The sequence below is a fragment of the Aegilops tauschii genome, chromosome 7, assembly GCF_002575655.3.
Source record: "Aegilops tauschii subsp. strangulata cultivar AL8/78 chromosome 7, Aet v6.0, whole genome shotgun sequence".
In the NCBI taxonomy this organism is placed as follows: domain Eukaryota; kingdom Viridiplantae; phylum Streptophyta; class Magnoliopsida; order Poales; family Poaceae; genus Aegilops; species Aegilops tauschii.
The window spans coordinates 33,027,280-33,053,611 of NC_053041.3; the positions used below are offsets into that span (position 1 = coordinate 33,027,280).

Here is a 26,332-nt window from a genome sequence, read left to right on the forward strand (position 1 = left end):
GGCAGGGGCGATGACGGCGACGGCGACGGCGACGAGGAGCAGCGCTGGGGCGTCGGGCACGAACTGACGGTGAAGTTGTAAAATTTTCACAAGTCCAGCTTATATAAACAGAGCATTGGTACCGGTTCGTGGCAGCAACCGGGACGAATGCTACCTTTAGTCCCGGTTGGTGCCACCAACCGTGACCAAAGGTCAGTTTTCGGCAGCCCAAAGGGCGGGAAGCGGCGGCCTTTGGTCACCGGTACCAATGCCCCCCCTTTAGTCCCGGTTGGTGCCACCAACCTGGACCAAAGGCCCTGTGCTGCTGCGCCCGCGTCGAAAGTTTAGTCCCACCTCGCTAGTTGAGAGGGGCGCGCAGTGGTTTATAAGCCCCACTGCCGCACCCATCTCGAGCTCCTCTCCATTGCAGGCTAACGGGCCTAATTGTCACTGCTATGCCTAATGGGCCTAGTGGGCCTTCTGCGGGCCTGAATCCTGGCCCATCGTTGGGTTTGTAGTCGTATTCAGGCCATGGTGGCCTAGTAGGTGGCATATTTTTTATTTTTTGCCTTTTTGTTTTATTTTTTTGCTTTATTTATTTTGTTTTGTTTCTACTTACAACAAAAAACTTATTTATTTTGTTTTGTTTTGTTTCTAATTACTTATTTATTTTACTTTATGATAATTTTTTTGCTATTAAAGTTTCTAACTAAAAAGTTCTTTATGAAAATTCTTTTTGCTTTTAATGATTTGAAAAAAAATACTTCAATAATTTTAGTTGCATCAATTTTATATAATTTTACTTTCAATAATACTAGAGGTTGCTTATAATGTTTTGAACAGAAAATAATTTGATGATTTTAGTTTCATAAATTTTATTAATGTTATTAAAGTTTATTATTTTTTGTTTCGACTTATATATTTTATTCAAGTTTATATTATTTTGTTTCTAGTTACTTATTTATTTTATTTGTTATTTTTAATGCACCATTTTTCATGCATTTACTGATTATTTTGAGCTATAAGACCCTGAAATTGAAAAGCATTTCAAATGAACTCTGAAAAGGTTGAAAGTTGGCATGGTATCATCATTTCATCCACATAGCATGTGCAAGAAAGTTGAGATGGTTACGGCAAAAACTGGATGCACTTCGTGTACAAAACGGACAATCTCTTTCGAAGTATCAGGGTTTCATACGTAAACTCGTCTGTTACAAAGGGATTTCATTTTTTAAAAATTATTTGAACTCCCGAGTTTTTCTGTGTTCAAAATGCACCATTCAAAGCCACATCATCAATTTTCAACCCTTTCTGACTTCATTTGTTATTTTTCATGCATTTACTGATTATTTTGAGCTATAAGACCCTGAAATTGAAAAGCATTTCAAATGAACTCTGAAAAGGTTGAAAGTTGGCATGGTATCATCATTTGACCCACATAGCATGTGCAAGAAAGTAGAGAGGGTTACGACAAAAACTGGATGCACTTCGTGTACAAAACGGATAATCTCTTTCGAAGTATCAGGGTTTCATACGGAAACTCGTCTGTTACAAAGAGATTTCATTTTTTTAACTTATTTGAACTCCAGAGTTTTTCTGTGTTCAAAATGCACCATTCAAAGCCACATCATCAATTTTCAACCCTTTCTGACTTCATTTATTATTTTTCATGTATTTACTGATTATTTTGAGCTATAAGACCCTGAAATTGAAAAGCATTTGAAATGAACTCTAAAAAGGTTGAAAGTTGGCATGGTATCATCATTTGACCCACATAGCATGTGCAAGAAAGTAGAGAGGGTTACGGCAAAAACTGGATGCACTTCTGTGTTCAAAATGCACCATTCAAAGCCACATCATCAATTTTCAACCCTTTCTGACTTCATTTGTTATTTTTCATGCATTTACTGATTATTTTGAGCTATAAGACCCTGAAATTGAAAAGCATTTGAAATGAACTCTGAAAAGGTTGAAAGTTGGCATGGTATCATCATTAGACCCACATAGCATGTGCAACAAAGTAGAGAGGGTTACGGCAAAAACTGGATGCACTTCTTGTACAAAATGGACAATCTCTTTCGAAGTATCAGGGTTTCATACGGAAACTCGTCTGTTACAAAGGGATTTCATTTTTTTTAACTTATTTGAATTCCAGAGTTTTTCTGTGTTCAAAATGCACCATTCAAAGCCACATCATCAATTTTCAACCCTTTCTGACTTCATTTGTTATTTTTCATGCATTTACTGATTATTTGGAGCTATAAGACCCTGAAATTGAAAAGCACTTCAAATGAACTCTAAAAAGGTTGAAAGTTGGCATGGTATCATCATTTGACCCACATAGCATGTGCAAGAGAGTAGAGAGGGTTACCGCAAAAACTGGATGCACTTCGTGTACAAAACGGACAATCCCTTTCGAAGTATCAGGGTTTCATACGTAAACTCGTCTGTTACAAAGGGATTTCATTTTTTAAAAATTATTTGAACTCCCGAGTTTTTCTGTGTTCAAAATGCACCATTCGAAGCCACATCATCAATTTTCAACCCTTTCTGACTTCATTTGTTATTTTTCATGCATTTACTGATTATTTTGAGCTATAAGACCCTGAAATTGAAAAGCATTTCAAATGAACTCTGAAAAGGTTGAAAGTTGGCATGGTATCATCATTTGACCCACATAGCATGTGCAAGAAAGTAGAGAGGGTTACGACAAAAACTGGATGCACTTCGTGTACAAAACGGATAATCTCTTTCGAAGTATCAGGGTTTCATACGGAAACTCGTCTGTTACATAGCGATTTCATTTTTTTAAATTATTTGAACTCCAGAGTTTTTCTGTGTTCAAAATGCACCATTCAAAGCCACATCATCAATTTTCAATCCTTTCTGACTTCATTTATTATTTTTCATGCATTTACTGATTATTTTGAGCTATAAGACCCTGAAATTGAAAAGCAGTTCAAATGAACTCTAAAAAGGTTGAAAGTTGGCATGGTATCATCATTTGACCCACATAGCATGTGCAAGAGAGTAGAGAGGGTTACGGCAAAAACTAGATGCACTTCGTGTACAAAACGGACAATCTCTTTCGAAGTATCAGGGTTTCATACGGAAACTCGTCTGTTACAAAGGGATTTCATTTTTTTTAACTTATTTGAATTCCAGAGTTTTTCTGTGTTCAAAATGCACCATTCAAAGCCACATCATCAATTTTCAACCCTTTCTGACTTCATTTGTTATTTTTCATGCATTTACTGATTATTTGGAGCTATAAGACCCTGAAATTGAAAAGCACTTCAAATGAACTCTAAAAAGGTTGAAAGTTGGCATGGTATCATCATTTGACCCACATAGCATGTGCAAGAGAGTAGAGAGGGTTACCGCAAAAACTGGATGCACTTCGTGTACAAAACGGACAATCTCTTTCAAAGTATCAGGGTTTCATACGGAAACTCGTCTGTTACAAAGGGATTTCATTTTTTTAACTTATTTGAACTCGAGAGTTTTTAGGTGTTCAAAATGCACCATTCAAAGCCACATCATCAATTTTCAACCCTTTCTGACTTCATTTGTTATTTTTCATGCATTTACTGATTATTTGGAGCTATAAGACCCTAAAATTGAAAAGCATTCAAATGAACTCTGATAAGATTGAAAGTTGGCATGGTATCATCATTTGACCCACATAGCATGTGCAAGAAAGTTGAGAGTGTTACGGCAAAAACTGGATGCACTTCGTGTACAAAACGGACAATCTCTTTCAAAGTATCAGGGTTTCATACGGAAACTCGTCTGTTATAAAGGGATTTCATTTTTTAACTTATTTGAACTCCAGAGTTTTTCTGTGTTCAAAATGCACCATTCAAAGCCACATCATCAATTTTCAACCCTTCCTGACTTCATTTGTTATTTTTCATGTATTTACTGATTATTTTGAGCTATAAGACCCTGAAATTGAAAAGCATTTGAAATGAACTCTAAAAAGGTTGAAAGTTGGCATGGTATCATCATTTGACCCACATAGCATGTGCAAGAAAGTAGAGAGGGTTACGGCAAAAACTGGATGCACTTCTGTGTTCAAAATGCACCATTCAAAGCCACATCATCAATTTTCAACCCTTTCTGACTTCATTTGTTATTTTTCATGCATTTACTGATTATTTTGAGCTATAAGACCCTGAAATTGAAAAGCATTTGAAATGAACTCTGAAAAGGTTGAAAGTTGGCATGGTATCATCATTAGACCCACATAGCATGTGCAACAAAGTAGAGAGGGTTACGGCAAAAACTGGATGCACTTCTTGTACAAAATGGACAATCTCTTTCGAAGTATCAGGGTTTCATACGAAAACTCGTCTGTTACAAAGGGATTTCATTTTTTAACTTATTTGAACTCCAGAGTTTTTCTGTGTTCAAAATGCACCATTCAAAGCCACATCATCAATTTTCAACCCTTTCTGACTTCATTTGTTATTTTTATGCATTTACTCATTATTTTGAGCTGTAAGACCCTGAAATTGATAAGCATTTGAAATGAACTCTGAAAAGGTTGAAAGTTGGCATGGTATCATCATTTGACCCACATAGCATGTGCAAGAAAGTAGATAGGGTTACGGCAAAAACTGGATGCACTTCGTGTACAAAACGGACAATCTCTTTCGAAGTATCAGGGTTTCATACGGAAACTCGTTTGTTATAAAGGGATTTCATTTTTTTTAACTTATTTGAACTCCAGAGTTTTTCTGTGTTAAAAATGCACCATTCAAAGCCACATCATTAATTTTCAACCCTTTTTGACTTCATTTGTTATTTTTCATGCATTTACTGATTATTTTGAGCTATAAGACCCTGAAATTGAAAAGCATTTCAAATGAACTCTGAAAAGGTTGAAAGTTGGCATGGTATCATCATTTGACCCACATAGCATGTGCAAGAAAGTAGAGAGGGTTACGGCAAAAACTGGATGCACTTCGTGTACAAAACGGACAATCTCTTTCGAAGTATCAGGGTTTCATACAGAAACTCGTCTGTTACAAAGGGATTTCATTTTTTTAACTTATTTGAACTCCAGAGTTTTCCTGTGTTAAAAATGCACCATTCAAAGCCACATCATCAATTTTCAACCCTTTCTGACTTCATTTGTTATTTTTCAAGCATTTACTGATTATTTTGAGCTGTAAGACCCTGAAATTGTTAAGCATTTCAAATGAACTCTGAAAAGGTTGAAAGTTGGCATGGTATCATCATTTGACCCACATAGCATGTGCAAGAAAGTAGAGAGGGTTACGGCAAAAACTGGATGGACTTCGTGTACAAAACGGACAATCTCTTACGAAGTATCAGGGTTTCATACGGAAACTCGTCTATTATAAAGGGATTTCATTTTTTTAACTTATTTGAACTCCAGAGTTTTCTGTGTTAAAAATGCACCATTCAAAGCCACATCATCAATTTTCAACCCTTTCTGACTTCATTTGTTATTTTTCATGCATTTACTGATTATTTTGAGCTGTAAGACCCTGAAATTGATAAGTGACCAAATTAATAGAAGTCCATCATCACATTAAAACCAAAGTACATACATAGTTCTCATTGAACAACATATATAGATCTCTAGAGCATCTAATTAAACCATACATTGAAATTATGTAAAACATTTGAATGCAACAAGAAATGTGATCATAATCGCAACCAAGGTAACAATTGATCCAACTGCATAATGATACCAAGCCTCTGTATGAATGGCATATTTTCTAATCTTTCTAATCTTCAACCGCATTGCATCAATCTTGATCTTGTGATCATCGACGACATCCGCAACATGCAACTCCAATATCATCTTCTCCTCCTCAATTTTTTTATTTTTTCCTTCAAGTAATTGTTTCCTTCTTCAACTAAATTTTAACCTCTCGACAATAGGGTCGGTTGGAATTTTCGGTTCAACCACCTTCTAGATAAATAAAATATATGTCACGGTGGTCGGCATAATTGTCATAAACAATAAATGAACCAAATAGTTATAAAAAGATAATATATACCACATCCAAATCATAGACAGGACGAGGGCCAACGGGGGCGGATACCAAAACCATCGCACTATATAATAACAAGGAATAATAAAAGTAAGAAAATTAGACAAGTATCTATCTGAAGTAAGATTTTTTTTCTTTCAGAAAGAAGATAAGAACAAGAGGCTCACCACGGTGGTGCCGGCGACGAGATCGGCACGGGCGATCGAAGGCGGTGAAGACGGGGACGGGACGTGACAGACCGCTAAACCTGGACAAATCTCGGGGAAAATGGAGCTCGGAGGTCGAGTTTCGAGAGGAGAAAGATTAACTAGTGTGGCTCAGACATTTCATCGAACACCTCATGTGCATAGGAGGTGAGCTAGAGCACCAAAATGCCCTCCCCTCGCCGGCCAGAAAAAACAGAGCACTGTGGAGTGCTCTGCTGTGGCGATGGGGTATATATAGGCAGCTCATTTGTCCCAGTGCGTGGCTGAAAACGGGATTAAAGGCAGCTCATCTGTCCCGGTTCAAGCCAAGAACCGGGACCAATGGTTGTGGGCTAGGAGCGAGGCACATTGGTCCCGGTTCGTGCCTAGAACCGGGACAAATGGGTCCCCACGAATCGGGACCAATGCCCATGAGGCCCCGGCCGGCCCCCTGGGCTAACGAACCGGGACGAATGCCCCCATGGGTCCCGGTTCGTGACAGAACCGGGACTAATGGGCTTGCCCTGCCCGAACCAAAGCCCTGTTTTCTACTAGTGGCAGTAATATAGGGAAGATAAAGACACACTCAAGACTTTCATCAGGACATCTATGGAAGACTCATACTATTGTTTCTGGGAACAGAACCTATGGAAGATTGTCAATAGGATTCTTTTTTTAGGATCATCAAACAAGATTTTTCAGATGGAATTACAACTAAGGGCAATATAAAAATTCATTGAAAGGACTTCCATTTGGGCTACTTACATTGCTTACCCTCAAGAACAAGTTGCTCAAGAATAATAGACCCGGTTGCCTCTCACAACATCGTGTGTGTATAAAAGTTGTCCCAGAATTTATAAGAGGTAATTAAACAGTACTCATGGCACTACTCAACTAATTTTAGTCACTGGAACTACAAACTGCAACCCAGCTTTTTCTCTGGCATCTTAACTACTTGTACTCTTTTTCTCTGTCATCGAGGTTGTGTGCTCCCCCCCCCCCCCCACTAACTCATATACTATACTTGGCCTCCCCAAGCAACTTTGGCAAGCTCTGCCACTGTCCACTAACAACATTGGATCTACCACCCACTGAAAGTTAGCTAGGGATCTTTGTACTCGACGACTCTGCATCCGCAAGGTACCACTACACTTTACAAATACCAATAGTAATATAAGCAACAATTAGAACTATGACACCATCTTATAACTAAATGAATTTGTGATTTCAATTACCTTAATGTGGTAGGCATATTCCATTTGTGGGGACTTTATTATTGGTGATGAAGCATTCATAGTTAACATATGAAGGCACACCTCCATTTCGAGTTCACCACCATGTTCCACCTATCACACAACCTCAGAAGTTCTACTTGTATTGCCCCTGGGTTCCTTTCAGGGTGCCCAAATTAGGCTAAAATCGCACCACACTCAATGAGGTGGCTATCTTTCCTTACTAATTCATCTAATGGAACTGAGCCCTCCACCCCCCCCCCCCCCTCTAACTTTACCCAGCTTGATCTTGACGACACTTCCAAAATCTCATGAGACACCAAAGGAGTAAACCCATGAATAAAAGGATCAACAAACATGTCTGGAGAAAAGAGCGGGAGATAGGTTAACACACCGATGCAACACACAATATAGGTGAGATCCTTTTTATAGGACGTGGAGATAAATATTAGGAAAGAAAGGGCGGGGAAAAGTGGGTGGAGGGCGAGAAAAATTGGTGGTGGAGAAGGGCAAAAAAGAGAGGGAGGGATGGCAGGAAAATAAATATGCATGTTCCTCAGCCATTTCAGTTATGCACAAGATGACATCATCGAGGGAGTCCTCGCGCTAACACATCATTTAGTGAATAGAAGGATCGGCTAACACACACAAATACAACACAACATTGGATCTGATACTATGGTGTTGTGTCGTGATCTGGTACAATTATCCGCGATCTGATATGATTCAAGGACTACTATTTAAGAGCACCTACAACCCCGGTTGCGTAATTTGGGGCCCTATACGCCTACGGACATTGCCGAGCACGTCCACGATCAGTGACCGGGCACACACCATTTGTCCCTGTCCACAAATGCACCCTCCGTATGTCCGCACCCAAATACATACAAACCGATGTATGCTATGTAGATCATCTACAACTTAATATGAACAAAACAATCGGACATAGATAGGGTAACCCGACATAGCTAAATTCCATAAAATTACATCCAAAAGGGCCATCAGACTTCACCACTATACTAAAATGCAAGATTTAAAACTAATTAAACATACCTAAAATACAAGATTTAAAACTAATTAAACATATGGAGGCGGCTGGAGTTCATCACTTCATCATCACCTGTCGTGCCGCTGTCTGAGGAGGAGGAGGAACTGATGATCCCTACCATGTGACGGGCGGCGCGGTTTTGTTCCCTCGTGATTCGTCCGGCTCTCTCTGCCGCCAATGCCCTCTGCGTCGCCAACCTCTCTGACTCCTCGAACATGATGCGGAGCAGCGCCGCATTTTTGCGGCACCATCGTCGGGCATTGGTCTCCGCGGAGGTGTATGATGAGAGGATTGCATCACGGAGCGCCTCGGCGTCGTTGGAGGCGGGCGGCACCGGCTTCGGTGCAGATCTAAACGACCTGCAACCATAGGGGCTTGACACGGCCTGAGGCACCTTGTTCATGGCACAATGATACATGCACCCCTCGGTCTCCGGCTACCCCTACCACAGGATCAATGGTGTTGGGACTAGCACCCAGCGACGCTCAGTAGGATCAGCTACTAGCGGTATCGGGTGCCGCTGGTCGCCCTGTCGCCTCACTGGGGAAGGGAGAGACCGCTTAGTGTGGCCGTGGGGCACCGCGGAGTTGTAGCTGCAGACCCTGGCCACTAGCGACGCAGTAAGGAATGCGGAGTGTGAGTTCCTCCTCGTCGCCGGACGAGCTCGAGGAGTCGGCGGCCAGCTTAGCCTAGTCAATCTCATCGGAGGCGACATCGGATCTGCTTCCGGCCATGACGGAGAGGATGAGAGAGATTGGGGAGAGGAAGGTATGAGAAGGGAGTGGAGCGGAGAGGTCGAGAGGACTCGAGTGAGTGGGGTTTGGGCCACGTTTGTGGAGGCCGGTTAGGTGGCTTTTTTATATGGTCAGTGAATGACAGGCCGCCCGGGCGTTCAGGACGACTACGGATAAAGATGGCAATGGGGCCCCGAAACCCGCGTCCCCGCGGGTTTTTCCCTATTAGGGGACGGGGATGGGCGTATTTTCATCCCCGCGGGGCTGTTGCTGGGCACATTATACAACCCAGCATGTTTCATGGGTTTACACCCGTTTCGGTAGTCCCCGAACCCAAAATCCGACAATACGAGGCAAAATGATTTTAAATATGCCGATTTATCGCGGTTATTATTGTGAAATATGCTTATCTTTGCTGCTGAGATGGGGTATTGTATTTTGCTGAAAAAGGATGCTTGTAGCTGCTGTTTTTGATCTTTTTGCTCAAGCTATGCTGCTAAAACATGCTCTTTGTAGCTGCTGAACCATGTAGTAATGTATTGTGCTGAAATTTGCTCTAAGTTATGGTACTGAAATTTGCTTTTTTTGCTGCTAAAATGCTATTATTTGTTCCTATTATGTTATCTTAAATATGCCGATTTTCCCGTGGGTTTAGAAAACCCGACGGATTTAGGGGGCGGGCAAAAAACTAGCTTCGCGTACGATGACGGAGACGGGGATGGGTTTACTATTTTCTCATGGAGATGGGTTAGGGCAGGCAAAACCCGGTTGGTTTCGTCCCGGTTCCCATCTTGAGCTACCGGTGCCATAGATGCTTTAGTCCGCATGCAAAAATCATGTAAGCACACACCCGTGCATGCTTAAAACATTTCCTTACGCTCGACCGCTCATGGGCAGCTTGGCGCCCACCATCTGCTACCAAACAACTAACGAAAACAGCTTACTTATGGGTCCCTCGGCCGGTCGCCCCCTACGTACGGAGCGCGCGCACACACAATTCACTTTCGTCTCTCTCTGCTCCTGCGCTTCCACACAATTTGTGCGCGATGACCCAGGCGGCGGTGGGTGTGATGGAGGAAGCGGAGAGAGGCGGCTGGGCGGTGCCGCTCGCCGTGAGAGAGCTCATCGCTGGCGGGGTCGCAGGTGGCGTTGCCAAGTGCGCCGTCGCGCCGCTCGAGCGCGTCAAGATCCTCCTCCAGGCACGTATTGCCAATCCTCTATCTCCACCGCAATTCACTCTGAGCCGTTCCTGATTGCTACGTTCTCAGAGGATGGGAAGCGTCGTCAGTAACTCTTGATTGCTGAACTACTGCTTGATCGCAAACCCTATTTATATGCTTAAGCTCCTAACAGTAATTTTAAGTGTATAATGATGAGATAAGCCAGCAAATATCAATTGTTGAAATGAAAAAACTTTGTAAGGAAGAGATCTCTGGGAGTACTAATATTTTCTTCTTCTGGGAGGCGAATACTCACCGAGTTATTGACATTTATGCTTGTACAGAACCACCTCCCTGCAACTTTGCATGGTAGTTGTGCAACCCTCATGTAGTTAAAATTTTCTGCTGGTGCTTTCAGACTAGAAGGGCGGAATTCCGTGGGTCTGGATTGGTTGGATCGTTTCGGACAATCTATCGGACAGAAGGTCCCTTAGGGTTTTACAGGTTTGTCACTTTTTATAGTATACTAGTGAGTTGAACATGCTTTGCACGTGGGTTGTGAGATGTCGTTACAACACAATGTTGACAAATACTCAAAGAAAACACAATTTTGACAAACAACTGACATTTACACATTATGTGCATAAAGTTCAAGATATAAATTTCTTACTAATGATAGCTAAATTTGTTGAAAAAGGAAAACCTTTGCTGCATAGTGCTCCAAGACGTGTATATAACCATTATATGTATGAACCTTAAGGATTATTTTGTTGGTATGAATATGCAAAGATAGTGTTGCGATATTTGGTTGAAATTCTCTGAGAAGACATATGTACTTTGAGAAATTGTTGATCAGAAGTCTTCTGCCTTGAGTAAAAGTTGACACCTAATCTCATAAATGGATACACTTTTATTAAAGCGAGAAACTCTAATGAAGCAAGATCATGCATGAAAGATTCTAGAATAAATGAGAAGTTTGTAAAGATAGTATATGTGACAATTAGAAGGTTGTACTAAGTTTTTAATTATTACAAACTTCTAGATAGTACACATGGCAGAATCTGATGTGATGGATAGGAAATCGAATGGTCAGCAACGATCGGATTTGCCGCCTCTTGACCGTCGGATAGATTTCATCCAATGATCCATATTCAAACTTATTCACACACTATGTAATGGTATAGAAGAAAGGCGGAATTCCGTGGGTCTGGATTGGTTGGATCGTTTCGGACAATCTGTCGGACAGAAGGTCCCTTAGGGTTTTACAGGTTTGTCACTTCTTAGTATACTAGTGAGCTGAACATGCTTTGCACGTGGGTTGTGAGATGTCGTTACAACACAATGTTGAAAAATACTCTAAGAAAACACAATTTTGACAAACAACTGACATTTACATATTATGTGCATAAAGTACAAGATACAAATTTCTTACTAATGATAGCTAAATTTGTTGAAAAAGGAAAACCTTTGTTGCATAGTGCTCCAAGACGTGTATATAACACATTATATGTATGAACCTTAAGGATTATTTTGTTGTTATGAATATGCAAAGATAGTGTTGCGATATTTTGGTTGAAATTCTCTGAAAAATATATGTATTTTGAGAAATTGTTGATCAGAAGTCTTCTGCCTTGAGTAAAAGTTGACACGTAATCTCAAAATGGATACACTTATATTCAAGCGAGAAACTCTAAGCAAGGTCATGCATGAAGGATTCTAGAATAAATGAGAAGTGTGTAAAGATAGTATATGTGAGCATTGCAAGGTTGTACTAAGTTTTTAATTATTAGAAACTTCTAGATAGCACAAATGGCAGAATCTGATATAACGGATAGGAAATCGAATGGTCAGCAATGCTCGGATTTGCCTCCTCTTGACCGTCAGATTGAGTTCATCCAACGATCCATATTCAAACTTATTCACACACTATATAATGGTATAGATATAGGTATAGATACGTAACAAATGTAGTCTAGCAATACATACTTGTATAGTGCAAACGTAAGCTGACTTTTGAATTTCTTTTCTTAAGGGGCAATGGTGCCAGCGTTGCTAGGATTGTTCCTTATGCAGCTTTGCATTACATGGCATACGAAGAGTATCGCCGATGGATCATTCTTGGTTTTCCTAATGTTCAACAAGGGCCTGTTCTTGATCTAGTGGCTGGATCAATAGCTGGAGGAACAGCAGTCGTGTCCACATATCCGCTTGATCTGGTTCGCACGAAGTTGGCTTATCAGGTTAGCTACTTAGTTCTTGTATCCTTAACTGCAGAGGAAAACAATACTTGTCCAGTATGGTTCCAAAAGTTAGCTTTTGATGTATCACATCAACTTGTTCTCTGAAATAATATAACAGGAACGATTTTTGGTGATACTGATGTTGCTGTGTTTGAGTCGACCTGTCTACCTAATAGTTTGCTGTTAGTCTTATATGAGTATTGACTCGTTTCGTTCAGTTTGTGGTACTGTACCTGTTCAACTCAGCACTAACTGATTAATAATCAGCTGCAGGTCAAAGGTGCAGTGAACCTCAGTTTAAGAGAATCTAAGCCCTCAGAACAGGTTTACAAAGGGATCCTTCATTGTTTGAAAACAATTTACAGGCAAAATGGCTTGAAAGGCCTATACTGTGGCATGGGTATGCTATTTTTTGGTTTCCAAATTTTGCTCAAGGCCAAGATTATATTCTTGGGACAAAAGTCTTTGTTGTTATTGCCAAGATTTAAGTATGTTGCTATATTAACTGACTTATTGGTCTCCAGCTCCATCATTATATGGAATCTTCCCTTATTCCGGTCTTAAATTCTATTTCTATGAGAAGATGAAGACTCATGTTCCTGAAGAGCACAGAAAAGATATTATACCAAAACTTGCTTGTGGGTCAGTTGCTGGTTTGTTAGGACAGACAATAACGTATCCCCTTGATGTCGTTAGGCGGCAAATGCAGGTATAATTACCTTCATTGTTTGTGGTTGTTAAACATCTTGGTTGTTCTAAAGTAGATTTTGATGCATCAATTTTAGGTTCAGGCGCTCTCATCGTCCAACCTCGTAAAGGGGAAAGAAACATTTAGAAGCCTTGCTATGATAGTGAAACATCAAGGTTGGAAGCAACTGTTTTCAGGACTATCTATCAACTATTTGAAGGTGAGACACTTATAACACTAATTTTTTTCGACAAAGGGTGCTTTTTTATTGACTCATAGTGTAGCGTCGAGGGATACAATCATAATGAGTACACACCCGGCCTCTGCACAACTAGGATGCACACAGCCAACACAACACACGCACCCACACGATCACTTCGGCAAAGAGCAAAGTCATAAAAGACCAAAGATATGCCTAGGTGGAGAAAAGAAAACCCGAAGAATTGAAAGCGACGATAAACGGTATACAGCAGTGACCATCGGTGTCAACCATCTCTTCACAACACAGGGACTATGAGAAAGGCTCTTCAAAAGCGACGCCTCCAGGAAGGGAACGACGTTCAAGCGCCGCCGTCGCAGAATCCAACCACACCAAGGTTAGATCATGGGTTTTCACCCTGAAGATGTTGTCCGAGCCAATTCCGAGCAATGCCCTCATCAGGGTAACGACGCAAAAGAACTCCGCCATTGCCAGATATGACCAACTAGGGTCAAACCTATGGTTTTCACCACGGAGCTCGAGACTAGGTACTACAGAAGTACCACCCTTTATCGAAAAAACAGAAGTACCACCCAATCGAAGTAGTCTTGTGTCGTCTCCTCCACTTTCCTCGATCCCAGTAGTTGCATATGCGCACGGTCCTTGTGACGGGGGATGTCCACGCCCGTACGAGCAAGCTGACAAGACGAGACAAGATCATCTCTCGCCACCATCTGACAAAGACTTTGACGGGGAAGAAGGACTGTCGGCACCACCAAAATCCCGGGATGGGGACACTCTGAAGGCCTACACCATCCTCACAAGTAGCAGCTGTTGACTGATCTGTATCAGACGGCAGCTCCACGAGCTGCCACTACCTCCGCCGTCCTCGCCAGTGGACGCAGATCATCCAGGTTGAAGCTCTTCAGGTAACCGGTCTAGCCCACAACCACACAGCAGCCTGTGGACCAGATTCACGGCCGAACTGGAGGGAACAACCACCATGAGCACTACGCACCAACGCCAAAAATGCACCCATGGAGCAGTGGCCCTAGCATGGATGTGCTCTCAGGTTGGATGCACTGGAGGAAGTCACATCACAAGACGCAGAAGAGCAACATATGTGCATGCTCCAGTGGTCCTGTCAACAAAGATGACTACGTCACGAGCGCCCATGGTGCCGACCTAGTTATCTCAAGTGGAGCGCCGGAGCCGCCGCTGCAGCATCAACCTTCACAGCCGCCAGCCGCCATCTGCATCTCGTCGAACACGTTGCCCAAAGATCCACGGGAACGGAACCCCGCCGCCGCCGTCAGCCGCTCGGGCAAGGCCCGATGACACCGACCGGCGGCGGCGAGGGGAAGGCGCACAGGGATGACGCCTGAAAAAGCGGATCGAGCGCCGCCCGAGTCGCCTAGGCGGACGACGTGGGGGCAGTTTTCAGCCCTCGTGGGATGCAGGGCTGCAGCTTATAACACTAATTAGTAGTCGTTAAAATGACATGCTCTTTCCTGATGACCGATGTAGACATATGCGGCTGGAACACTGCAATTCCCATTTGTCGTCAATGATACTAATTATTAAAAATTAAAAAATACTAGCCTATAACTTCTTGAGTGTACTGTCATTCCAAATCTCCACAATGCTTTGTTCATTTTGCACTTATGTTGTTATGTTAATTTAGTAATCCACTAGGCTCAGATTTTCTTGGTTCGGAATATTTCATACGATTGTTGCTCCCTGTATGTGATCACGCTTTAAGAAGTTCTAAATCAGAATATTCAGTGTCATGCTTAACAACTATCGATGGATATAGTTACGCGCATTGCATAGGTAACGTGCTTCTTCTTTTAGGTACAGTTTGTGTTCATGGTAAAAGCATAAATTTTCTTAATTTCTCCATTTTTACAGGTTGTCCCATCGGCAGCCCTAGGGTTTACTGTGTACGATTCCATGAGGGATTGGCTTAATGTTCCATCTAGAGAGCAAGCGCCTGTGGTTGTCCCTGTGTTATCAGAAGACGGAAGTGATGCTGCCCCTGTTCACTCCAGTTAGAACAAGTTAGCATTTCTGGTCGTGCAACGCCTTCACTGCCTTAATAGTTAATATTCATAAGCATGTAATTGTATTCTTTCTTGGAGCGGTAACCCCACAATTCACTCCAGTTAGAACAGTTTGTTGTCTAGAATAATACAAATAATTGTTCGACCTTCAATAAGCCCATAAGCAGCGCAGCTGCAGATGCCAAACCTAGGCTTGTATCAAGAGAAGTAGAAGTAGAGGTAGAATTCCACCCTGATCCTGTCAAAGAAAGGTAGAATTCCTTCCTGTCAAAAAGAACAAGTATAATCCTTGCAAATTACTGATTCTTGTGGAAATTCACAATGATTGGATAGCTTGTACCAACACGTGAAGTTCTTGGTGAAGTCAGAATTCAGAGCCTTTTGCTGCCTCTGCTTATTGTAGGATTACTCCTGATTCTTGCAGACATGGGCTCTGTTATTGCGTGTTCTTCCATGTGGAGTTGAGCTGAGATTCAAAAGCCATGCTCGTTGTTCTCTTGTCATACAACACTTAACTATGCCCACTATCAGGAAAACAGCACCGGCTAATTATATGGAAAATTCTCTCCAAGTGGCAGGTTTATCCAGCCTCCCTTGCTTGTACACGCAGATAGATGCATACTAGTGTTATAGAACAGCAAGAGGAATTTCATGGTATAGACTACAGAGCATGAGGTGCACAACTCTTTCCAAAGTCAATAGGACGGACCTGCAGCGTAATGCGGCGCGCAGACTGAAAAACCGGAGGGCTGGATCATGAGGTAACTATATAACTCCTCGGTCAACTAGTTCTATTCAAAACGAAGTTTTGACTAAAGTTTGCAAGCGAGCCAACCAGCTTTCCAATGAAAAAGTTTAACTGAAGTTTGCAAGCAAGCCTACATACCTAGCTCAGGTCGTTGGTTGGAACCTTTGCGGCCACCCATTTCAATTTTTGTTGTAAACATCCCAAAAATAAAGTGAGGTAGTGAGAGCTCGAACTGGCGACCACATGAATAGAACTAGTGCGCATGCTACGTGATCGTGTTGATGTAGTTCAAATTCAAAATTTTATTACGCTAGCCGAGGACTTGACAGCTAAAACTAAGAGAGTGTGGTGCATACTGCATGCTCCTCAATTAACAAAGGGATCGATCCCAGTCACCGCTTTCAAGCTGATCGAACTTATGTTGATGCAGAGACTGGGTGTAGTTGATATCTACCCAATATTAGTGTATTCCCTTTAAAAAAACATAGGCCTCATCGCTGGCTACACGCTGGCAGCATGTTCAGCTGTCGACACCTGCGTACCTATGTCCAGCTCCTAGATAACCCCTGCGGCCGCGCACCTCGGAGAGTCAAAACACCAACCACAGCCGGCGGCGGCACTCAGACTATTCAAGACCTCGCCGCAGCCTAACAAATTGGCATCCGCGTCATGGACAACTGCCCCCCACCGTCGAGAGAGCCTGACATGCCGTCACGCTATATCCGCTGTCAACTAGCAAGTGGGAAGGGATCCCCGACGCTTTCTAACCGTGTGTCGAGGCACCGACGCAGCCTGCATCAAGGATCGCACGCTGCCCAAGTCTGCCAACAACTGCAAAGAGGACCCGTCCATGTCTCAAGTAGCTGCCCTGCCACAGGACGCTCCAGCGACGGAACCAGCACCGTCCGATTTATCCCCATCGGCGAGTTCCCATGAATCCAGCAGGTGGCAGGTCGCCGTTGGCGTTGGTGTCGGTGTTGGATGCAGTGTTGTTGCTCTGGGTGTCGTGCTTGCTCTCCTCATGCTATGGCGTCGGTGCTACCGGCACGGCCACCGAAGCAAGAATATCCACCCCATGGGTGTCTCCCGCGAAGGGATCTTTGATGTGGCCGATGGTGGAGACCATGGACGTGCGTGAGGCGGTGTGGTCGTTGACCCTATGAGAGTGAAAGATGGACCGTATGTTGATAAAGTAGTATTTTCTTAGAGCCGACTATTATACGAGTTGACTATTACTCCCTCCATCCAGGTGCATTAGTCATCTTAGATTGTGTGCATCGATGCAAAAAAAAAATCTTAGATTATGCATTGCGACCAAGGCGGAGGGGAAAACAAGAGAACTCAAAGTTTATTTGCTAATTAATAGCATTCATGCAATGAACTAACCACTGTGTGTCATGTTTGATAGTCTGAAGTCAATTAAAGCATACATGTCCCACATTTCTTATTGGTTGATTTTTTATTTATGTCAAGAAACAAGAAACGAGGTAGAAGTAAATGTAATGCGCCTAAGTGTTTTGACATAATTTGGTTTTCGTGAGGTGACTTATACACCTAGACGGAGGAAGTACATTGGCTTTAGATGATATGGCAACATGCTATAGTTAGCACTTGGCTATATTATAAGGTGGTGGAGGTGAGCATATGGCTAAGATGAAAAAATTGTGGGAGAGGAGTAGGGGTGAGGAGAGGAGCCTGGAGGAGTGTACTTTGAGGAAGAAGAATGGGGGTTCGGAAAGCTAGTGTTTCAGGCACCTCACTTACTGCGTTGCTATCAGTGGCCGACGAGTAAAGGAACCCCCATTAGTAATTTCTACTAGGGGTTGGGGCGCCACCTTGTGGCGCCTCCTCAAAGGAAACTGGGGCGGTGCCAGGTTGACAGCCGCCCATTCGAGTTGCTTTTTTGCAATCTTGGTAACACATGAAAATGGCAATGTTATAAGAAGTCACAATATAATTTTGAAAGAGCTAAATAATTGACACTCAAATACAATGAGATTAGGACATCTCCAATGTGGATCAGCAAACAGATACCACCAACAAGTTCGTGGACATCCATCGAGCTTCGGTCGTTCAATGCAATTTATAAAAGAAAAAACAGGACACAGATCATAACAAAAACTAAAAACCAAAGAAAAAACAGGACACTGATCAAGGTTGATGACCCCGCGCCCGAGCCGCCAGCCTCGTCGTTGTTGGCGGCCAACGCCAACCCGCGGAATACAACAATATAACTACAGCAGGAAGAGTGCCCATTCATAAAGAAGAGCAAGCCTAGTACTTCCATAGATACTAATAGGTTTATATACTAACATAGAAGGGCCAATCTTACAAGGTGGATCAATAGATTCTGATAATGGAAGTCTTACAAGGTGGATCATTTTTCTCAAATCAGCTAAGAGGAAAGAAGAATATGTCAGGCATGAGCAAATTATGAATAAAACCAGTCAGTTTGAAGCATGACAGCTGTAGATTCTGATAAAAAATGATTCCCATAGAGTAAGAAGCTTTAGAGCATGCGTTTCGGGGTGGATCAATAGGATTTCAAGCAAACCGATAAATATTTCGACAATCTATCAGAAGGATAGAACTTGTGATGCAGGAAAGACAGTTATCCGACATGATCAATTTCAGCTAGAAGAACAGATAGATGGAACGAATATTCATGGAAGATGATAATTAACAAAGAAGAAAAGGGTTAATTTCATGGGAACATAATAATTGTTGCCACACAAGTATTACCCACCACGTTTTATCCAACAGGCTAACCAAAAGAGTATTTTGACAATGAACATAGGCAAAAAAATGGAAGTATGTGACTTTAGGAACTCAGAGAGTGATCCTAAAGTTAAGACATTGTTGCCCGTACTCCATCCAAACCTCAAGTGACATGTATCTTCAGAAGAAAAAAATGGCTAGGAGCCTCATGGGCCGCCAATATATTCAGTGAAGTGGCTCAGTTTGCTGATACATCTGATAGAATTAGACATGAGGCTGACCAAGTATCTTGAAAACATGAACAAAAGCCAAATGAGTTCACAATGCTTGATAGTTCACGATAAAGCTTCTTCCAGCATGCATTGAATAATCATCTTGGAGGAAATTTTAAGATAATTAAACAACTTTTCTTGCCAAGTTAAATAAAATGAAGGGTTGTACCTTTTTTTGCGAAATAGGGTTGTACTCCCTCTGTAAACTAATATAAGAGCATTTAGATCACTACCTTTAATGATCTAAACGCTCTTATATTAGTTTACAGAGGGAGTACTAAACATCTACTCCCTCCGTTCCCAAATATAAGTCTTTCTAGAGATTCCAACAAGTGACTACATACGGTGCAAAATGAATGAATCTACACTCTAAAATATGTCTACATACATCTGTATGTTATAGTCCATTTGAAATATCTAAAAAGACTTATATTTAGGAACGGAGGGAGTAGTAGCAAATATCTCACATGATCACAAAGGGGCGTAATATCAGCCAACAGAAAAAATATGTATTTGTTGCAAACACAAACAATTCCAGGTTCACTTGTTGAAATTATATCTAAACAAAAGAAAATAATTTGAGCTAAGTGCATCACAAAATGAATAAAGTTTCTGCCGACATTTGCAGTACTGGTAATCACTCTGAAAATAAAGTAGCACAAAAGCTCACCGCAGATGTTCATGATCTGGCCTCTTTCACATAAAAGCTACAGTGGAATCTAGAGGGAGGGAGCTAGAGGAGGAGAATGGAGAGAAACATGACCTGCGCCGGTCGTCGTGGCGTGCTACAATACATATGGCGCTCAGAGTACGCTCGATACTGTACCATTTCATTATCTGCAAAAATCTATAACTAAGTTGTCATGAGAACAAATATAAGCATGGAGCATTACACAGAAGTGCGACATCAAGCACGTGTTGGCAAGATACTGCTAATAGTATCATGGTCATGTGCACTGTTAGGTACTCAAGTCTGATACTCGAGCATCAATCACTTCTACTAAATAATTTTCCAAGGTCCAGCGGCTTAAGTAGAAACTGATATTTCTTAAATGCATGTCAAGTTAAACGGCTAATGACAGGTCTAGATAAACCAAATTCTGAAATTTACAACCTATTATGGTATTAATTGATGAAGAAACTATTGCGATAATAGTTTTCTCTTGCACCAGTAGCTCATCGCACTGTGCATATATAATATCTGTTCATTTTTTAATTTTGATCATTAGGCTTTTCTCTTGCACCAGTAGCTCATCACACTGTGCATATATAATGGTCAAAATAAATCTTCAAATAGTGTAGATCGATATTTAAAATCAATCAGTAGTGGAACCTATTCAACACTTGATTACGACACAATTAGAGAAAGCATCTTGAGTTCTAATAAACATTTAGAAGAAACCATAAGCTGGACATCATACAGACTACAAACACTTTTTTTTGTTTGAGAAAATAGAAGAGTCCAACATCAACCCTTCAGGAAGGCAATATATAATCAGAAGAACTAAAACAACGCCAAAATCTTATAGACACAACTATGCTATTCCATTCTAATAAAATACACTCATTTCTGAAGAAAACTAAGAAATAGTAGAGATAAAATTATATAAGAAATGATCAACAACATATGTGAAAATGTCCAACGCCTTGCGAAATTCTGGTAGCTACTTCAGTAGTAACTATATGTTCTGCTTTTAGAGATCAATGCCAACTTCAATTCCATGGGATGACTCTCAATGCCTAGTTCAGTACTCACATGGAATTGAAGTCGGAGTATACAATATTGTCCAATGGATGTCCAAAATGCTAGTTTCAGTTCCATGACATAAAACACAAATTATACAAGTCCAACAGGGCTTGAGAGAAAATACAGTAATCAAACATAGAAATGCACATCCTAGAGATATGTAGAAGCATTCATCAAATAGGTAGTACGAAAGTTTGCACTATATCATGACCTCACCGAAATCCTATGAAGCAGTACCAAAGTTTTTCTTACGGACTTAAAATGAAGCACTTTATTCCAAAATCCCAATACAACAACTTGTAATATAATAAAATTCTTCTGTCACACAAGCAAGCTCCTCTTTATGCTAACTATAGGGTATCAGCAAGTCAGTACAATGTTAGAGGACTTGACTCATATCCAATGCAAAAGATAAAAGTTTGGATCAGAGCCAAGACGACCTTGGCCTTCCAAATCAGGCCATCCCACATCTGATAGAGAATCAAGCAACAATGAGCACATGAAAAAAAAGTTATTAAGATCTTGAACATAACCTCCTGCGAGCGCCATGGCGGACGAGAAGAGGGTGAGGCCGCTGGACACCGAAATAGCAGTGGCGCAACCACTGCGGGCAGCGGCGATTGGTAATAGACCGCGAGGAACGGCGCCGCCGCTCATGGCGTCCGCAGCTTTTGCAGTGTCTAGCTGTGCACATACTATTTCACACCTATTGTTGAAATCAATAGTTGTGTTCCTTTTTTTTAGAGAAAAGGCGCCGGCCGAGCCCGAGAAGAGCTCGAACCTAGCCCGACTTTGAATTAACAAAGCCATCAACCGGCCAGGATTACAAAGGCACCATGATACAGATGAAATGCAAAGGAAAGCGGAAAGAAAGATACAAGGCACTAGGTGGAACAACACAATGGCAACAGCAGAAACACTGATGCCGACGCCCAGCACTACGCCTACACCAACTAGCCAACTAAGAACACGGGAGGAGGGCCACATTGAGCAAGCATCGAGCGTCGGCTGCATCCACAGGCCAAACATGGGCTACACTTGAGCTGTCTCCACCGTCGCAAAGGGCCACTACCCTTTCATCCAGGCTCGATGAGTGTCGCACCGGCGAACAGCAGAATGGCTATCACAAAGCCCAACTCAAGGTGTCCAGCTGCCGTAGGAGAAGCAGACGGAGCTGACCAGCGGACCACAGAGGACCAACCAAACGAGCACCAAGCCGGCAGTGGCAGCACGGAGCACGGTGCGCGAGCTGTCGAACGAAGGCGCACACCGATGGAGAAGACCGAAGAAGGCATCACTATGCACCGGGCGAAGCCGAGCAGGAAGTCACAGGAAGACCAGGCCGTCATGCTTCGGAGCCAAGCCACCAGCCGCTCCACCCCCAAGAGCACATCCCGGTCGCCGCCTTCAAGAAAGATCACGGCACCAAGGTGTCGTCGACGCCCAGATCAGGGGAGTGCCGACTTTCGCCGGAGCTCAGGGGGGAGGCGAATGGGAGAGGAGCCACCCCAAAGCCTCCAAGAAGGGGATCGGCGCCAAAGGCGTCGAACTTTGGGGGGGCCGCCGTGCCGGCCAGGGGTTTCCCCCGGATCCTCGCCCAAACGCCAGATCCGGCCAGCAATCACCAAGAAACGCCGGCCGCAGCCGTCGGGGACCAACACAGGCACGCATCAGAGCAGATCGGGCGGCGCCGAAGCTTCTCCAAGGTGGACCAGCGGCCGGCGAGGCGCCACCGCAGCACCGACGTCCACGACCACCACCTGCCCACGCAGCCGTGGAGGCCGCCCACCAGCACCTGCCGGCGCCGCCCGCCGCCCAGGCCACGCCGCACGCCACCGGCCGGGGCCGCCGCCCCGGGAGCCGCAGCCCTCCACCCATGGAGGAGGCGCCAGATCCCCCGCCGCCACCTTCATCGGGGCCGCGCGCGAGCCCCTCTGGCAGCGGCGGAGGGGAGGGAGAGAGGGGAGGGAGTGCGAGCGGCGGCGCTAGGGTTGCCCCCGAGTCGCCTCAGAGGAGACGACGCGGGGGGGGGGGGGGGGGGGATTCATGGGATTTTTTTCTCTTTGAATAGTTGTGTTCCTGCAAGCAAGGAAAGTATGAAGCTGCACTGGTTGAGGAATCTAACGCTAATTGAATGAGCAATTATATGGAGCATCGGCATTTAAAAACATAATGCGGATAAGAGCCAAGTCATCCGAATGGATTAGAAGCATTATCAACATTTTAATCCCTAAAATTGAACCTTCTAAAACTGCATGAGAATATCTTGTGGTCACATTGAATTGACAATCTGGACAAGATCTGCAAAGACATTTAGTGTTTAGACATGTTTCTTTTTATCGATTTCCTTGGGAGATGACTAAAAAAACTCTTGCTCTATAAGAAATTAATGGCCAATCTATCAGGAAAATATATATATAATCTGGATACATGCATTTATTTCTCAGCATACTGATTAGCTTAACGTATCACCTTAGAACCCAACCGAAAATACAAAGGAATTTATAGTTAGGAAAGCAAGCATTTTATATGCATTAATCACCAAAATCATAACCTCTTTGCAAATCTGGAAAAAATAGTTAAAATACGTAACCTGCCATGACCTATATTATCCTCATGTCAAGGGACGAAAGGAACACCTACTCACACACATAAATGATTGGATGTACAACTGAATCGAATCTATGAATACAATTAACTTCTAAGACATTGTTTCTTTTGTGATGCAAAGCCGTGTGTGCTCGAGCTGGCAATGAGTTGATTTGCATCACAAGCGCACATGAGGTCTTGTTAAGAATCGATGACCGGTCTTGTTCGCTTGCTCTGAAATGCAGAATCTACGTAAGTAGGTCTGCTTCTTATTGGATAACTGAAGACAACATTCCACATGTACAACTTCAGAAACACCTATTATGAAACTGATCACTTGATACAAGTATACAACTCAATATCAAGAACATTATGCAAACAATCTGAGGCTGGGTACACACACAAAAAGGCCTTCTGTTTAACACAGCCAAAATTTGGTACTCCTATTAAGAATACACGCATGGAAACTGACAACGAATTTGAATGTGTGCGAGTTAGAGAGGAATGAATGGGCGATGGACTCACCATCACGGCGTAGTTGCATAGGCTGAGCACCGCGGCGCAGCGCCAGTGGTCGACGAGAACGGGCATCCCTTCAGCGTCTGCTCCGTCAGCAGCCGGCGCGGGCGCGGCCGCGAGGTTGGATCTGATGAGTACATGACAACGGCGCCGTCGCCGACGCACTGCATCGGCCCCAGCGCCCGCGCGACCCGGGCCGACTGCAGCGCCTCCCGTCTCCTTACGACCTGCATCTCCACCCCCACCTCGACCCCGTCCTCTGCGGGCTTCAGATCGACGTAGACGGCGTCGTAGGGCGGAGTAAACGCAACCATGAGCTCGTCGGCGCAGGAGGTGGCGGGGAGCCGGGGGAGGTTGGCGTGATGGCAGATGGAAGACGCGAAAATCGCGAGAGGAGGCGGAGGGTCGAGGAGGGGAAGAGGAGGAGGTTGCGTGAGTGCGAGGAAAAGAAAGAAGCACACGCAATATTTCCTCTGCAGCGCTATCACACCCAGCGTATCTGGAGGCGGCCGCATCTGGTGGACCAACTGGAAGTCTGAGACAAGACCTACGCTGCCCAATCGATGCTCGTTTTTCCTTTTGTCTGTCACTGTAGAAATCTGACGTAGCATGGTCGAGGAGGGGCCCCTTCTGCACACGTCCGATGTCCATTAGCTAGATCCACCTAAATTGGGATAGAGATGTGCACGCCACTGCCGTAAGAAGTACCTATGGCGGGCATGCTGCGAGAGCCCGCCATTGACGCATTAAGCCCATGGCTAAATCGGTAAGAATTCAAAATAAGCAGTGGCGGATTCCAAAGCATGCCCGTCACTAATATGATCTCATCTATAAGTGTTTTTCAAGTATTGCAAGACGATGATAATAAAGTGTCACGCCCCCAAGTCGGTCTTAGCTGTGACAATCGCCACATGCTTATAAATCTCAAACTTATAAGCATGTTAGGCTAGTAAACAAATTATTTTCCAATATGTACAAAAGCCAACTTTATTCATTACTAGCTATTACAAAGGTCATGATACATGCAACTTCTTTATTTATTCCCAACCCGTAGAGCTACTCCTACTGTTCATTATTTTCATCATCACATCCATCATTTGCTACCTCTGCAAAATCAACAACAATAGCAAGAGTGAGTATGATCTCATACTCAGCAAGCACACGGGTACAAAAGGAACTTCTCACGGCAAATGCGACAAAAACACAGGGTTAGTTGTATAGAAAGAGTTTGATGGCAGAGGAAGATAATGGAGATTTAATTTTTTTAAAAAATAGGAAATAACTGGCACATATGACCGCAAGCTTCCCGCCCCGGGAGTCACAGGGGTGAAATTTCACACTTTTACGCTCTTAAGAGGGGTACTCCGACGTCGGCAGCCTCGACTAGAACCATGCAGGTTCCAGAAGAGCAGAGCTCTTTATTCCCCCAAGAACCGACCACTCGACTTACTAGTGTCGATCGCTCCTACGGATCCATCATCGACACGCTTCCGAACGAGTGTCGTTCTTAGCGGAGAACTCAGACAGTCACATACCTGAACTGTGACCGGTACAATACGTTTTCCGTCGTGACACCAGATTTTATAAAATTTACTAGACAAGGATTAGCAAGAGGAAATACATGCAAGACCAAGATAAATATCTCTAGGCTTTTCACATAACCAACCATCCATGCATGAGCCATTAATCCATGTGCTAACATGCATGTACCAAGAATTTCTCCACCGTGATCATAAACCAAAAGGTAGTACTGTGATAAGCATGCTAGCTTGAAGGGATGTACAAGAATCAAATTTTCAAGAACGGTGCACCTTATATAGCTTCAGAAGTACTACTAGCTATAGAGCATGGCATGACGACAGAGAAAGAGAAGGAATATGACAGCTAGAAAGGCTAGATGGAACGCATGCTTGCCTGATCAGTGTGATTCTACTCCATGCAAAGCTAGCTAGTGAACTGGTTTGTATGTTGTGATGGATACTACAGCGTGGTATTGCTCCTCTATTTATAGGCACGGTAGGGAAGGGATGGAGCCAGATAAGTACTCCTTCCGTTTCAAAATATAGTGCGCCCGCGCTTCCTGAGGTTCAACTTTGACCATAAATTTAACCAATGAGACCGACTACGGTGGGAGGAAAAAATTATATAATTGAAAACATCTTTTGAATACAAATTCATT

General features: G+C 43.2%; 1 protein-coding gene and 1 long non-coding RNA gene across 2 annotated transcripts; one reads left to right on the forward strand and one right to left on the reverse strand.

Moving 5' to 3' along the window:
• The first annotated feature begins 12,406 nt into the window (after window positions 1-12,406).
• On the forward strand, window positions 12,407-15,752 carry LOC109770802 (mitochondrial carrier protein CoAc2). Its single transcript, XM_040397243.3, has 5 exons — window positions 12,407-12,610; window positions 12,884-13,010; window positions 13,135-13,319; window positions 13,396-13,518; window positions 15,409-15,752. Exons 1-5 carry the CDS (start codon window positions 12,455-12,457, stop codon window positions 15,550-15,552), a joined length of 735 nt encoding a protein of 244 aa, XP_040253177.3. The 5' UTR covers window positions 12,407-12,454; the 3' UTR covers window positions 15,553-15,752.
• A 7,809-nt stretch (window positions 15,753-23,561) lies between these two features.
• On the reverse strand, window positions 23,562-24,570 carry LOC141026509 (uncharacterized). The gene is made up of 2 exons (XR_012188726.1): window positions 24,160-24,570; window positions 23,562-23,868 (listed from the first exon to the last, which is right to left on the reverse strand). It is a non-coding gene; the product is annotated as an uncharacterized lncRNA (long non-coding RNA).
• Window positions 24,571-26,332: the final 1,762 nt, after the last annotated feature.

Bases quoted from the DNA above. Each gene is read 5' to 3' on its own strand.
- LOC109770802 (XM_040397243.3), top strand. From the start codon at position 12,455: ATGGCATACGAAGAGTATCGCCGATGGATCATTCTTGGTTTTCCTAAT. The intron at 13,011-13,134 runs GTATGCTATTTT...ATTGGTCTCCAG, and splicing joins AGGCCTATACTGTGGCATGG to CTCCATCATTATATGGAATC. The intron at 13,519-15,408 runs GTGAGACACTTA...CCATTTTTACAG, and splicing joins TATCTATCAACTATTTGAAG to GTTGTCCCATCGGCAGCCCT.